The sequence below is a fragment of the Stenella coeruleoalba genome, assembly GCF_951394435.1.
Source record: "Stenella coeruleoalba genome assembly, chromosome: 1".
Classification (NCBI taxonomy): domain Eukaryota; kingdom Metazoa; phylum Chordata; class Mammalia; order Artiodactyla; family Delphinidae; genus Stenella; species Stenella coeruleoalba.
In genome coordinates, this window is record NC_137169.1 from 31189233 (window position 1) to 31202867 (window position 13635).

At 37.8% G+C, this 13635-nt stretch overlaps 1 protein-coding gene across 2 annotated transcripts in view; it reads right to left on the minus strand.

Annotated features, from left to right (window-relative positions):
* RHBDL2 (rhomboid like 2) overlaps positions 1–13635 on the minus strand; it is a 56971-nt gene that overhangs the window by 2737 nt on the left and 40599 nt on the right. The window contains exons 6-7 of one of the 2 annotated variants that reach the window (XM_079938904.1): positions 4865–4965; positions 3147–3207 (exon numbers count right to left, since the gene is read on the minus strand). In XM_079938904.1, the coding sequence (XP_079795030.1) occupies positions 3147–3207; positions 4865–4965 (162 nt within the window). The remainder of the gene's footprint in view (positions 1–3146; positions 3208–4864; positions 4966–13635) is intronic. The other variant, XM_079938905.1, reaches the window with a different exon arrangement.

Here is a 13635-nt window from a genome sequence, read left to right on the forward strand (position 1 = left end):
CCGTGAGGAATGACGGTGGCGTTTTATACATAAAGAAACCAAAACACAGAGGTTAAGGACTTGCCCAAGGCTGCCCATCTCAGAGGCAGTAGTGGGATTTGGGAGGCTTCACTCTCACCCACCACACTAATCGCCTCTGATTGCCATCAGGAGAACAGAAGATGGGCCCAAAAAGGAAATGAGTCCACATTTTCTAATGGAACACTGAGAGCCAGAACTTAGACATTCCTCAAATAAGTCAGACCTCTGATGCTAAAAGAGCTTCCAGGTTTCTTGGCTTAGAAGAACTCTGCCCTACATGTGCACTTGGAAACATCTCCTACAGCTGTCACATTCCACATCCATCCCCCAATTCCCTGTGCTCTACTTAGTGAATGTCCTAGGAGACAGAAAGACCTAGTCCTTGCCTTTGGGAAAACAGCATCAGGACCATGTGTTCTGGCTAGTTTCCCTTTCAATACAGTATTGACACTGAAGTCACTGGATAGAAATTGAGGTCGAGGAGAAGTACTCAATGTTAATTTAATTGTAAATGACTATCACACAAAATGCTGGATAAATGTGGCTATATTGTTTTTTCGATCATTTGCAATTCCTGATCCAGGGTAAATAACAGAGATAGGACTAGGAAAGTATAAGAAAACAGGCTGGAAAACAGCCTGTTTCCACGGCTGGAAAACAGGGTTGACTTACTGGAAACAGTTTGGTCCAGTTTTCCACAGTAGGAGACCTCCTTTCAAAAACTCTTTGTAACCCTTAGCATGTCAATTTCTCCGTTCAATTTCTCTCTTGTTTTGGCCACTTCTGACTTACACCTGCCTGGCCCTTTCTGCTTCCCAGGGGAGTTTACTTCTAAGCTGCTGCAGTCTCTAAACTGAGACCTGTCTTCCCACCTGAAAAGAAGCCCTCATTCCAATAAACCAAATCACTGTCTTCAATAAAATTTGACACTCATTTTAAGGGAGCTGCCTTTATACGGATTTTTTTGAAGGATGAAAATGTGAGATTTCCTGAACTTTTTCCGGGGAAGGTCAGTTGCTTTGTTAGAAAACAGATCCAACAAATAATGCTTAATGAAGGAAGGTCCTAGGGCCAATTGTCCTTCACAATTAGGAATAATATTTACCATTTAAAAAAAAACAAAAAACTATACATTTTCCCAAGGAAACATGTTTAAAATTAAAATGTACTTGTATTTCATTAATCCAGAGTTTGTTCTAACTTCTCTCATTTACAATAGTAGGTAAACCAGGCCAAAGAACTTTTAGAAATGGCCTGTGGGGAAGGTTGATGTTAGTGTGTCCTACCTATGTTTGTAGGATATAATAAAAGCACATCATTCAGTGATTGTATGACTTACCTCAAGAATGACAAAATGTTTAAAGCAACTATACCCCAATTAAAAAAAGAAAAGAAAGAATGACAGAATGTTACATAAACTATATTTGGAGATAACCCTGTGCATGAGGAAAGGGCTTTTACTCCAACATTAAAGGGTATTAGAGTATTAAAACCTTTTCCTCACTGAGGGTTTGAGGCTTATTTTACAAAAGTCATTCATAATTACCTGAAAGAAACAGATTGACTGATGACCCAGATAACTTGTGTAAGAATATTTTTCTGTCTAAGGACTTGTCCCTTGGTTCTGGTTGTGACTCAGACGGCTCTGCCTGCACAGCAACTCTCCTAACTAACTCCTAGACATCCGTCCTCCTTTCTGTGCTGACTAGTTTCCCTCACTTTTTGGATTTCTTATGGAGAAAAACAGTATATATGGTATGGTATAAACTAGAAACAAGTCACTTCTTTTCTCTCGGGATGAAATATTGTTTTTACAGTTAAACCGTTCATGAACGTAATTTAGTCTCTTTTTTGACCTCTTGATACCAATTTGCAGACTCATTTTTTCCTACTATGTGGACAGCCAAAAGCTTAGCCTGTATCAAGTGTCACTTCTGTCTTGGCCTTCAAGTCTGAGCCAACAGTCTGGCCCCAGGGTCAGCCTTCTCCCCGCACCCTCCACGCAGATACAGCTTCAGCAGGTGCAGATCCAGAAATACAAGTTACCAGCTCTGCCTTCACTCTTGTTTGCTTCTACTCTGTATGGCCTGCCACCCGTCCAAAATCCTGACTTTCAGACACGCCGAAAATTCCACCTCTTCTCCAGACTGAACGTACTTCCTAAATTCTTTCAGCATGTAATTCTAGACTATCATTCCTGGAGATTTCCAAAGCCACATCAGTCATGCTCCTACTTCCCTGACCCCTCTCTTCCTTCACCTCTGCTCTCATTTTCAATCCTCAGCCACCACTCCATGCTTATATCCTAGAGCAGTTTTTTTTTAATCTGAAATTGAGGAAGAAAATGGATTATATGAATGGTTTTCAAGCTTTGCCTTTCTGACAAAATCATACGCAGAATCTAATGTATGAACAAGAAAAATCTAGTATATAAAACATAAATGACAGCAGAAAGTAACATAACATTTTAAATCAACTATACTCCAATAAAAAATTTTTTTAAATAAAAAAATTTTAAAAATCCAGGGGCTTCCCTGGAGCCGCAGTGGTTAAGAATCTCCCTGCCAATGCAGGGACACGGGTTCGAGCCCTGGTCCGGGAAGATCCCACACGCCGCAGAGCAACTAAGCCTATGCGCCACAACTACTGAAGCCCGCGTGCCTAGAGCTCGTGCTCCACAACAAGAGAAGCCACCGCAATGAGAAGCCCGCACACTGCAACAAAGAGTAGCCCTCGCCGCAACTAGAGAAAAACCTGCGTGCAGCAACGAAGACCCAACGCAGCCAAAGATAAATAAATTAAATAAATATTTTTAAATATATATATATTTTTTTAAAAATCCATAAACGATGGTATTGTGGTTGAAGTGGACGGAGTGCCTCGAGCCCTACTCTCTTGACTCCCCCGCACTCCAGAAAGAAACAGAGCCACCTCTAAGAACCACCCACCAGGGTCTGTGAAAACTCCATTCACAGCTGTCTGCTTAGGGCTATGAAGACAAACCATTCTTTCTGACTCTAGGCTGATGGTCATCCTACTCGTTAGTGTTTGGGAAATGTGAGAAGGTCTTCTGAAGGTTGAACCCATAAAATTGAAGGTGTGAAGTGTTCGCAAAACACACTTACTTATAAGGACGATGATGAGTAGTCTGATAATTCCAAAGGCAGGAATCATTTCTCGAAAATTCTTACAAAGAAATAAATAATAATATAAGCTATCTATTGGCAAACAAAACTTCAACTGTCCTCCCCCTTCATCTGCTTTATCATTTAAAATAAAGTGTGAGTGTCAAATATTTGCAAAACAAAGCATCGGTGTAACAGCCCAGTTTTCAAATGTATTTGGGAAGCACAATGCTGGTGCATTTTGGAGTGAAAATGAAACATGATATTAAATTCCTTGATATAAAGTAGACACAATTTTATTAGCAGGAAATAATCTAAATATAAGTAATAACAAATCAACACTTATTATGTCATAGATAGTTAATGCATGTTGTCAAACTAAATCTGATGAAATATTTCCAAGTTTTTTGGTTAATATTCATTTGATACATCTTTACCCTCTTTCTAAGTAGGAGTTAGCAAAGACAACTAAAATTTGAGTATTACCTTTATTTTTTTAGATAATTTCAAAAAATTTTAAATGTCAGTCGGTCCAAAAACAACCCAGTTGGATTTTAGCTTTGAAAAATCTCACACCACCAGCTTGCAGTACCCTCGTGTGTTACTAGAGGACAGAGCAGACTCAGAAAGATACTCCCACTTCAGCCCGAGTTACCTCTCCCTTCCCTTTCAAGTTAACTCCCTTCCCAGAGATGCTGAAATAGCTGTGTTTATTCTAAATCAATTATTTTCAAATTGTTGTGACCATGACCTACAGTAACAAATAATTTACATAACACACATAAATAAATAGTACTTATCCTTATACACGTGATGTGTACTGAAATTTTTGTTTGTAAAGGGATTTTCACAATCCCTTCAGCTGCGTTCACAACCACTAATGGGTTGCAATCCAAAGTTTGAAAAACATTTTTCTAAATGACTTCTATTTTTTGAACAGTTTTTTAATTGATTCATATTTCTTCCTCCTAGAGTATCTTTAAAGCACACCTATGTGGTTAAAGGGTTAATTTAGTCAGGATTTTAGCCTGTTTTAAAAAGTGGTTGGCATCTCACATACTATATCATGGGCGTGTAAAATGGTATGCAACTTTGGAGGCATTTATCAATGAAAATGTAAAGCCTTCACCCAGTAAATCCACTTCTAGGAATTTACCTGCAAAAAGAATCACACAAATGCAAAAAGATAGGTGTGAAAGAACATTCCTTACAGCATTATTTTGAAATGTGAAAAGCTGTAATCACCCGAGATTTCTTTTCAATTAAGGATTAAATGTCGGGATACAGCTATATAGAGCGTGATGTGGAGCGCCTGAAAAGACTGAGCTGGATTTCTGTGTATTGCCATGAGTAGATAGGATACTTTATGTTAAGATGCAGAACAATATAAGAGTAGTTCCATTTTTGTAGCATTACTATTGGTAGAATTTTGAATACACATAGAAAATGTCTGAAAGGATGTATATCAAACTGTTAACAGATACTAAATTGGGAACTTTGACTTCCTATTTTTCAATTTTGAATTTTATTTAATATTCATTATTTTTGAGATCAGGAGAAAAAAATAAAGATAAAATATGAAAGGAAAACTCTTGTGGCCAAATGGAAGATGTATTCTTAGTAAATATTGATAAATGAAGATGCCCTGAACCAAATACCAGTAATTGTTTTAAAAAAACATATATAAGGTCCATAGATTCCACTCCCAAAGTTCTTACCACTAGAACATTCATGAAATAGCCTCCCATCAGAGCATAGACTCCTCCTGAAGCACCCACAAGAGATTTGAGTGGGTCAAAGATGGAGCTGGCTAGAGATCCTAAAGAAAAAAAACACAAAGAATTAGATATGACTATAAAAATCATGAAGGATAAATCTTTCTAATCTAAGGTAAAAGTTGGGGAAGCTTGGACAATTATATTAACAAACAACAAATTCACCTTGTCCCTTCCATACTAGAAAAGTATAGCTATGTGGGCTAACTCCCTCAATTTTTATGAAACATTAAATGTTCAATATGAAGACAGTATAATGGTGATAAAAACACAGGCTCTGGAGCCAGAATAACCAACTGTGACTTGAGCAAGTTTCTTAACGTCTCTGTGCCTTAGTTTCCCTGTTTACAAAATGGGGGTATTAATAGAACTTACCTCAATGGGTTGTCAGGAGAAGTAAATGAGTTTATATGTGCATCATGCTTAGAACACTCTGTGACATGTATTTTATACTTGTTAGCCATTGTTTCAAAATATCCTACATGTTCAGCCAAAACTATCAAAACACCTGAGACATTCCGACATTTTATTATCTAAAGGCTAGCTTTCTCATGGAGTCAAGATGTGGTCTCAGAATCCTTCTTAACATACTATTCAGCCACATTCACCAGGCAAGATGAAACCTATTGCTAACCCAATCTTATATTGCCTGAACCAAAACAAGACTTTAGAACCACCTTATGAAACTCTGAGGTGTTCTCTCTGTACTGCTTAGTTCTATTACTCATTCTCTTGCCTTCAAGGCCCTCCTTCATTCCTTAGGATACAACACAATACAATACCTACTTTATGCAAAAAAGACAAAGTGTCTGACCTTAGGAATCTTACAAATGGATGAGCAAACGGTTATCATAAAATGCAGAATATAACAACTACTATGATTTTTTTTAATGTAATAAATTTGCTATGGAAGCATTTAGGGAAGAACGACTTTCTCAGCAGAGAGGTGGAAGCCCTGCTACTCTGAGAGGAGGGAGACAGCATTTTGATTAAACTCTGAAGACCCTTTAAGATTGGACAGGGAAAACAAGGGGGAAGAAGGTCAGGACTTGGGGATCTGGAATAGCAAAGACATAGAAACAAAGTTATATGGATGACTGAAGATCAGTGAGAAGTAGTCCATTAGGATTAAAGCAGTGGTTTTCAAATGTTAACCTACAAACTAGGGCTGACGTGGTTGTGTCTTAATCATGAGAAATTTATTTTTAAAATACAGATGTCCACTTCTGGCCACAGAGAAGTGCCAAGGATAAAATTTTTCCTCCTGCTTGAAACAGCTGAAAGTAGTGGACAAAATACACGAAACAATGGTCTTCAAGATACTGGACATCAGATAACAAAGGACAGTGAATCCTGAGAAACAAGAAATAAATAAGATGAGTTGACTAATTGCCCAGCTTACTGCCTTGAGAGAGACTGTAGGCTGCAGTACATGAAGGGGGAACCTAGGCAGATCACAGTAAACTTTAAGTTGATGAGATAGAGTCTAGAGTCTAGGTCCATATAGATCCAGGCAGCTATAGAGTTCAGACTGCTTCCAAGTAACTTAACTGAGTTACAGAACAAATCTAAGGAATGTTTATAGGAATATAATAATATCCACCATCCAAAGATAAAATGTCTAGCATCCAGACAAAAATTGTCAGACATGCAAAGAAGCAGGAAAGTATGACCCATAATGAAGTGAAAAAAATCAATTAAAACCTAACAAACCTGGGAATTCCCTAGCGGTCCAGTGGTTAGAACTCCAAGCTCTCACTGCTGAGGGCCTTGGTTCAATCCCTGGTTGGGCAACTAAGATCCCACAAGCCACGTGGCACAGCCAGAAAACAAAAAACAAAAACAAACAGACAAAAAAACCTATCAAAACTAAAAGAAGAGTTACCATATATGATCCAGCAATCCCATTCCTAGGCAAATATCTGGAGAAAACTATAACTTGAAAACATATATGCACGGCAATGTTCACTGCAGTACTAGTTACAATAGCCAAGACATGGAAGCAACCTAAATGTCCATCGACAGATGAACGGATAAAGAAGATGAGGTTAAAAAAAAAAAAAAAAGAAGTGGTATACATACACAATGGAATAGTACTCAGCCATAAAAAAAGAATGAAAACAATGCCATTTGCAGCAACATGGATGGACATAGAGATTATCATACTACATGAAGTAAGCTAGACAGAAAGACAAATATATCACTTATATGTAGAATCTTTTTTTAACATCTTTATTGGAGTATAATTGCTTTACAATGGTGTGTTAGTTTCTGCTTTATATGGAATCTTTAAAAAATGATACAAATGAACTTATTTTCAATAGAGAAATAGATGCACGGGCATAGAAAACAAATTTATGGTTATCAAAAGGGAAGGGGGGGAGGGATAAATTAGGAGTTTGAGATTAACATATACACACTATTATATATAAAATAGATAACCAACAAGGACCTACTGTATAGCACAGGGAAATATACTCAATATCTAGTAGTAACCTATAAGGGAAAAGAATCTGGAAAAAAAAAATATATATATATATATGTATATATCTGAATCACTTTGCTGTACACCTGAAACTAACACAATATTGTAAATCAACTATACCTCAATTAAAAAAAATAAAAACCTACCAAAACTGACACAGGTGTAAGATTTAGCAAGTAAGGGCAATAAATAATTATTACAACTATATTCTCTATGTTCAAAAGTTAAATAGCACTATATAAGAAATGAAACAGGCTCAAATCAAACTTCTAAAGATGAAAACTACAATGTCTAAAATGAAAACATAAACTTGTTCAGTTGATTGGCTAATTAGACATTGCAGAAGAATAGATTAGTGAACATGAAGACATGGCAATAAAACTATCCAAAATAAAACACACAGAGAAGAATATTTTTTAAAATGCATACAGCATTAATGAGCTATAGGTCAATTTCAAGCAGTCTTCTGATATGTATAATAATAAATACATAATTGGAGTCCCCAGAAAAGAGGAATGAAAGCAGATACAGAAAAAAATACTTGAAGAAATTATGACCAAAGCTTTTCCAAAGTTTTATGAAAACTATAAACCCACAGATCCACGAACCTCAACAAATCCCAAACACAAGAGACGTGAAGAAAAGCACACCAAGGCATAACAAAATCACATTCTCAAAACAGTTAAAATTCTTAAAAGCATCCAGAACAAAAAGACATGCTTCATACTGAGGAACAAAGGTAAGGATGACAACAGATTTCTCATTGGAAACAATGCAAATGAGAAAACAACATTTTAAGGTACTGAAAGAAAAATACTGTCAAGCTATAATTCCAAACCTAATAAAATATATTACAACAATGAAGGCAAAATGAAGATTTTTTTTTCAGACATACAGAGGCTGGAAGAATTGATGACTAACAGACCCATGCTAAAAGAAATGTTAAAGGAAATTCTCAAGAAGACAAAAAAAGATATCAGATGGAAATATGGAGCTACACAAAGGAATGAAGAGCATTAGAAATGGTAAGGATGTGGGCAAATATACAAGATTTTGTTATTATTTAAATCTCTTTAGAAGTTCATTGTTTAACAGTTAAACTATTAGACTAACTACTAGGAATAATAAGCGAACTTATCAAGGTTGGAGGATACAAGATCAATATACGAAAACTCAACTGTATTTCTATGTAATAGCAATGAAAAATCAGACATAGAAATTTTAAAAATAGTACCATTTACAGTACATCAAAAATATGAAATATAGAAATAAATCTGACCCCAAAAATGTGCAAGACCTAAACACTGAAAACTAAAAAAGATGTTGAAAGGAATTTTGAAAGACCTAAATAAATAGAAATCTATACCTTGTTCATGGGTTGGAAGACTCCGATATTGTTAAAATGTCAATTCTCCCCAAGTTGATCTAAAGATTCATTGCAATCCAAATCAAAATCCCAGTAGACTTTTTTGTAGAAATTGACAAACTGATTCTAAAGTTCACATGGAAATGCAAAGGACCTAGAATAACCAAACCAACTTTGAAAAAGAGCAGAGTTGGAGCACTGACACATCCCAATTTCAAGACTTAATAGAAAACTACAGTAATCAAGACAGTATGGTATTGGTGTAAATATATACAAATATATGAGGGAAACACAACAGAAAGTCCAGAAATAAACCCACATATATATGGACAATTGATTCTGACAAGACGCAAAGGCAATTCAGTAAAGAAAGGATTGTCTTCTCAACCAATGATGCTGGAACAGTTAGACATTTACATTCAAAAAAGTGACACTTCAATCCATACCTTGCACCATGTATAAAAATGGATCGTATACCTAGATGTAAAGCCTAAGATTTTAAAACTTCTAGAACAAAACACAGAGAAAATCTTTGTGACCTTGGGCTAGGCAAAATTTCTTAAATATGACACTAAAAGCATAATTCCTAAAATTTAAAAACTGATAAATTATACTTAATCAAAATTCAAAAATTTGACTCTTCAGAAGATACTGTTAAGAGAATGAAAAGACAAGCAGCAAACTAGAAGGCAATATTTGTAAGTCACATATGTGATAAAGAACTTTTAATAGGGACTTCCCTGGTGGCACAGTGGCTAAGAATCCACCTGACAATGCAGGGGACAAGGGTTCAATCCCTGGTCCGGGAAGATCCCACATGCCGCAAAGCAACTAAGCCCGTGTGCCACAACTACTGAGCCTGTGCTCTAGAGCCCATGAGCCCACGTGCCACAACTACTGAAGCCCACGTACTCTAGGGCCTGCATGCCACAACTACTGAGCCCACATGCTGCAACTACTGAAGACCAAGTGCCTAGAGTCCATGCTCTGCAAGAAGAGAAGCTACCACAATGAGAAGCCCGTGTACTGCAATGAAGAGAATCCCCCTGCTCGCCACAACTAGAGAAAGCCCACATGCAGCAATGAAGACCCAATGCAGCCAAAAAAAAAAAGAAATTGTGATAATAATATATAATAAGGAATGTAAAGGAATGCAATTCAATTTTTTTTTTATTTGGTTGCGCTGGGTCTTAGTTGCAGCAGGCAGGCTCCTTAGTTGCAGCATGTGGGCTTCCTTAGCTGTGGCAGGCAAACCCTTAGTTGCGGCATGCATGTGGGACCTAATTCTCTGACCAGGGATCGAACCCAGGCCCCCTGCATTGGGAGTGCAGAGTCTTAACCACTGCACCACCAGGAAGTCCTCGTAATTCAATTTTTAAATGGGCAAAAGATTTAAACAGATACTTTACTGAAGAAGATATATGGATAGCAACCGAGCACATTAAAAGATGTTCACCATCATTCTCATTAGGAAATGCAAATTTAAACCCAATGAGATACCTTTATATACCCAACAGATTGGCTAAAATTAAAAGACTGACCATACCAAGTGTTGATGAGTATATGGAGGAACTGGAACTTATGGTGGGGATGTAAAATGGTACCACTTTGTTACCATGTGACCTAGTAATTCCACTCATAGGTATATACACAAGAGATCCACACAAAAACTTGTACACAAGTGTTTATAGCAGTATTATTCATAATAGCCAAAAAGTGAAAACAACCCAAATGTCCAGCAAATGGTGAATGGATAAAGAAAATGTGGTATATCCATACAATGGAATGTATCCAGCAATAAAAAGGAATGAAGTACTTATACATGTTCCAACATGGATGAAGGATGAAAACATTATGCTAAGTGGAAAAAAGAGTCAAAAAAGATCAAACTTTATGATTCCATTTCTATGAAATGTGCAGAATGGGTAAACCTAAAGAGACAGAAAGTAGATTAGTGGTTGTCTAAGGCTGGGGAAGGGATCTGGGGTGAGGAGTGGGGAGTGACTGCTAATGGGCACAGGGTTTCTTTGGGGCACAAAAATATTCTACATTTAGATTGTGATAAAGAGTGCATAACCCTGTAAATTAATTTTAAAACATTGAATTATACAGTTTAAATGGGTGAACTGTATGGTATATGAATTATATCACAGTAAAGCTATTTTAAAAGTTTGGTAGTTTCTTAAAAGTTAAATGTAACCCCATGATAGAATCCAGCCATTCTATTCCTAGGTATTTACCCAAGAGAACTGAAAACATTTGTCCACACGAAGACTGTACACCAGTGTTCATAGTAGCTTCATCTGTAATAGCCCCAAACTGGAAACAACCCAAATGTCCATCAACAGGAGAATGGATAAACAAATTGCTGTATATTCCCACCATGAAATACTACTCAGCAACAAAAAGGAATCAACTATTCATACACACAACAACATAGACAAACCTCAGAACAATTATGCTGAATAACAGAAGTGACAAAAAAAAAAAAAGAATACTCCATGATTCCATTTATATAAAATTCTAGAAAATACAGCTGAACCTATGATAATCAGTGGTTGCCCGGGGAAGGTGAGGGAAGGACAGGGAGAGGCAGGAAGGTGAGATTCCAACAGGTTACCGGAAAATGTGGCGGAGAGTAACAATCACTACCTTGACTGTGGTGATAGTTTCATGGTTATATACACATATCAAAACATCAGCAGTTATTATATGTCAATTATACCTCACTAAACAGAAAAACAAAAGAACACAGATCCTAGGGCCATGTTCTCAAAGATTCTGATTCAGTAGATCTGGGTGGAATCTGAATAACTTTAGTTGTAACAAGCTCTCCAGGTGCTTCTGACCGTCAGTCAGGTTGGGGGACCCTGAGCGGAGTGCAGGCCGGCGCTCCTCAATCTTTACTAATCACGTGTGGATTTGTTCAAATGCAAGTTAGTAGGTCTGGCCTGGGGCTCAAAATTCTGCATTTTAACAAGGTCCCAGTTGATACCAATACTGCTAATTCAAGACCACACTTTGCCAGGAGCAAGGGCAGGGAAACTAAAATGATGTTACATATGAAGGAATCTGGGAAAAAAGCAAAGCAATGGGAGAAATGGATGATAGGGGTCAAAAGGTAAAAATAAAGTATTACTGCTTCCCTCATTTAAAAAAAAAAAAAGCAAAGCAAGAAAGACACTGAGCAGGAAGAAACTTCCAGAGGTGATAGATATGTTTGCAGCATAGAATGTGGTGATGAGTTCACGGGTGTATACTTATGTCCAAATGCATCAAGTTGTATACATTAAATACGTACAAAATTTTGTATGTCAATCACACCTCAAAAGGGATTTTAAAAACATTTTACCTCGTCTCCCTCTAACCTCTTCATATATAATTTCTTTTTTTAAAACATAATAAAGAAGTTTATTCTTCCTTAAAAAAGAAGGAGAAGGAGGAGAAGAAGAAAAGAATGAAAGGCAGTGGGGCCAGACAGTGGAGGGTAACGCAGAGCAATCTTGGACATTTCAGCTTTCTATCGGCCACTGTAAATGTTTTCGCAAGGGTGTAATATGATCTAATCTGTGTTTGAGGAAGGTGACAAGCAGCAGCATGAAGGAGAGACTCGCATGGCAAAGAGATGGCTGCCAAAAGTTATTGCAAAAATGGGCCGAGGATGTGAACAGGTTATTCACGTTCTCTCCTCTCTCTCTACTCTGAAACTGGGGCAGAGCTGATTCCACAGGCTGAAATCAAGCTGTGGGAGAAGCAGGTATAGGAGCTGGAGCCAGGAAATACGGGTGTGTGCAGGGACAGAAGGAGGAGGTGGGAGAACAGGATCCACAGAGGTAGGAGGGAGGTAGAATGGGGAGCTGCATCACTAAGCCTGGCCAAGCCCATCTCTTTACCATGTCTCATGATGGTTTCCTGCTCTCTGTCCCCTCTGCTCTGGGAAGCAGGCACAGTTGTGATGGGCAAAATTTTGAGCACCACCATGGGTCAGATGGTGTGTCCCACCCACCCACCCCCGCCAAATATGTTGAACTCCTAACCCCCCAGCACCTCGGAATGTGACCTTATGTAGAAATAGGATTGTTGCAGATGTGACTGGTTAAGACGAGGTCATATTGGAGTATGGTGGGCCCCTAAACCAACATGACTGTGTCCTTATAAGCGGAGGAGACAGGGACACATGAAGGGAGAACGCCATATGACAATGGAGGCAGAGGTTGAAATCCTGCAGCTGCAAGGCAAGGAACCCCAAAGACTGATGGCCACCACCAGAAGCCGGGCAGAGGCAAGGACAGGTTCTCCCACATAGGTTCCGGAGGGAGCATGGCCCTTGACACCTGGATTCAGACTTCTAGCCTCCAGAACTGGGAGACAATGCAGTTCTACCGTTTTAAGCCATCCAGTCTGTGGCAGCCCTAGGAAACTAATACAACTACCCACTGCAGTATAGGTAAATTCACTTACAAATGACATGTATAGGTACCGCTGCAGTATAGGTATATTCACTTATAAATTACATGTATATGTACCACTACATGTATATGTGTTTAAAAACACAAAAACAGAATTTTAAAGGATGGGCTATATTGGTTACACAACATTTTTAAATTATTTTTACTTCATTAATGATATAAAAAATTCTTATCAAGCAATAAGAAGACATGGAGGAAGCTTAAATGCATATTACTAAGTGAAACCAATCTGAAAAGGCTACATACTGTATGATTCCAATTATATGACATTCCAATTGTATGACATTCTGGAAAAGGAAAACGATGGAAACAGTAAAAAGATCAGTGGTTGCCAGGGGTTGGGGGATGGGGAAGGATGAATGGGTGGATCATAGAGGATTTTTAGGACAGTGAA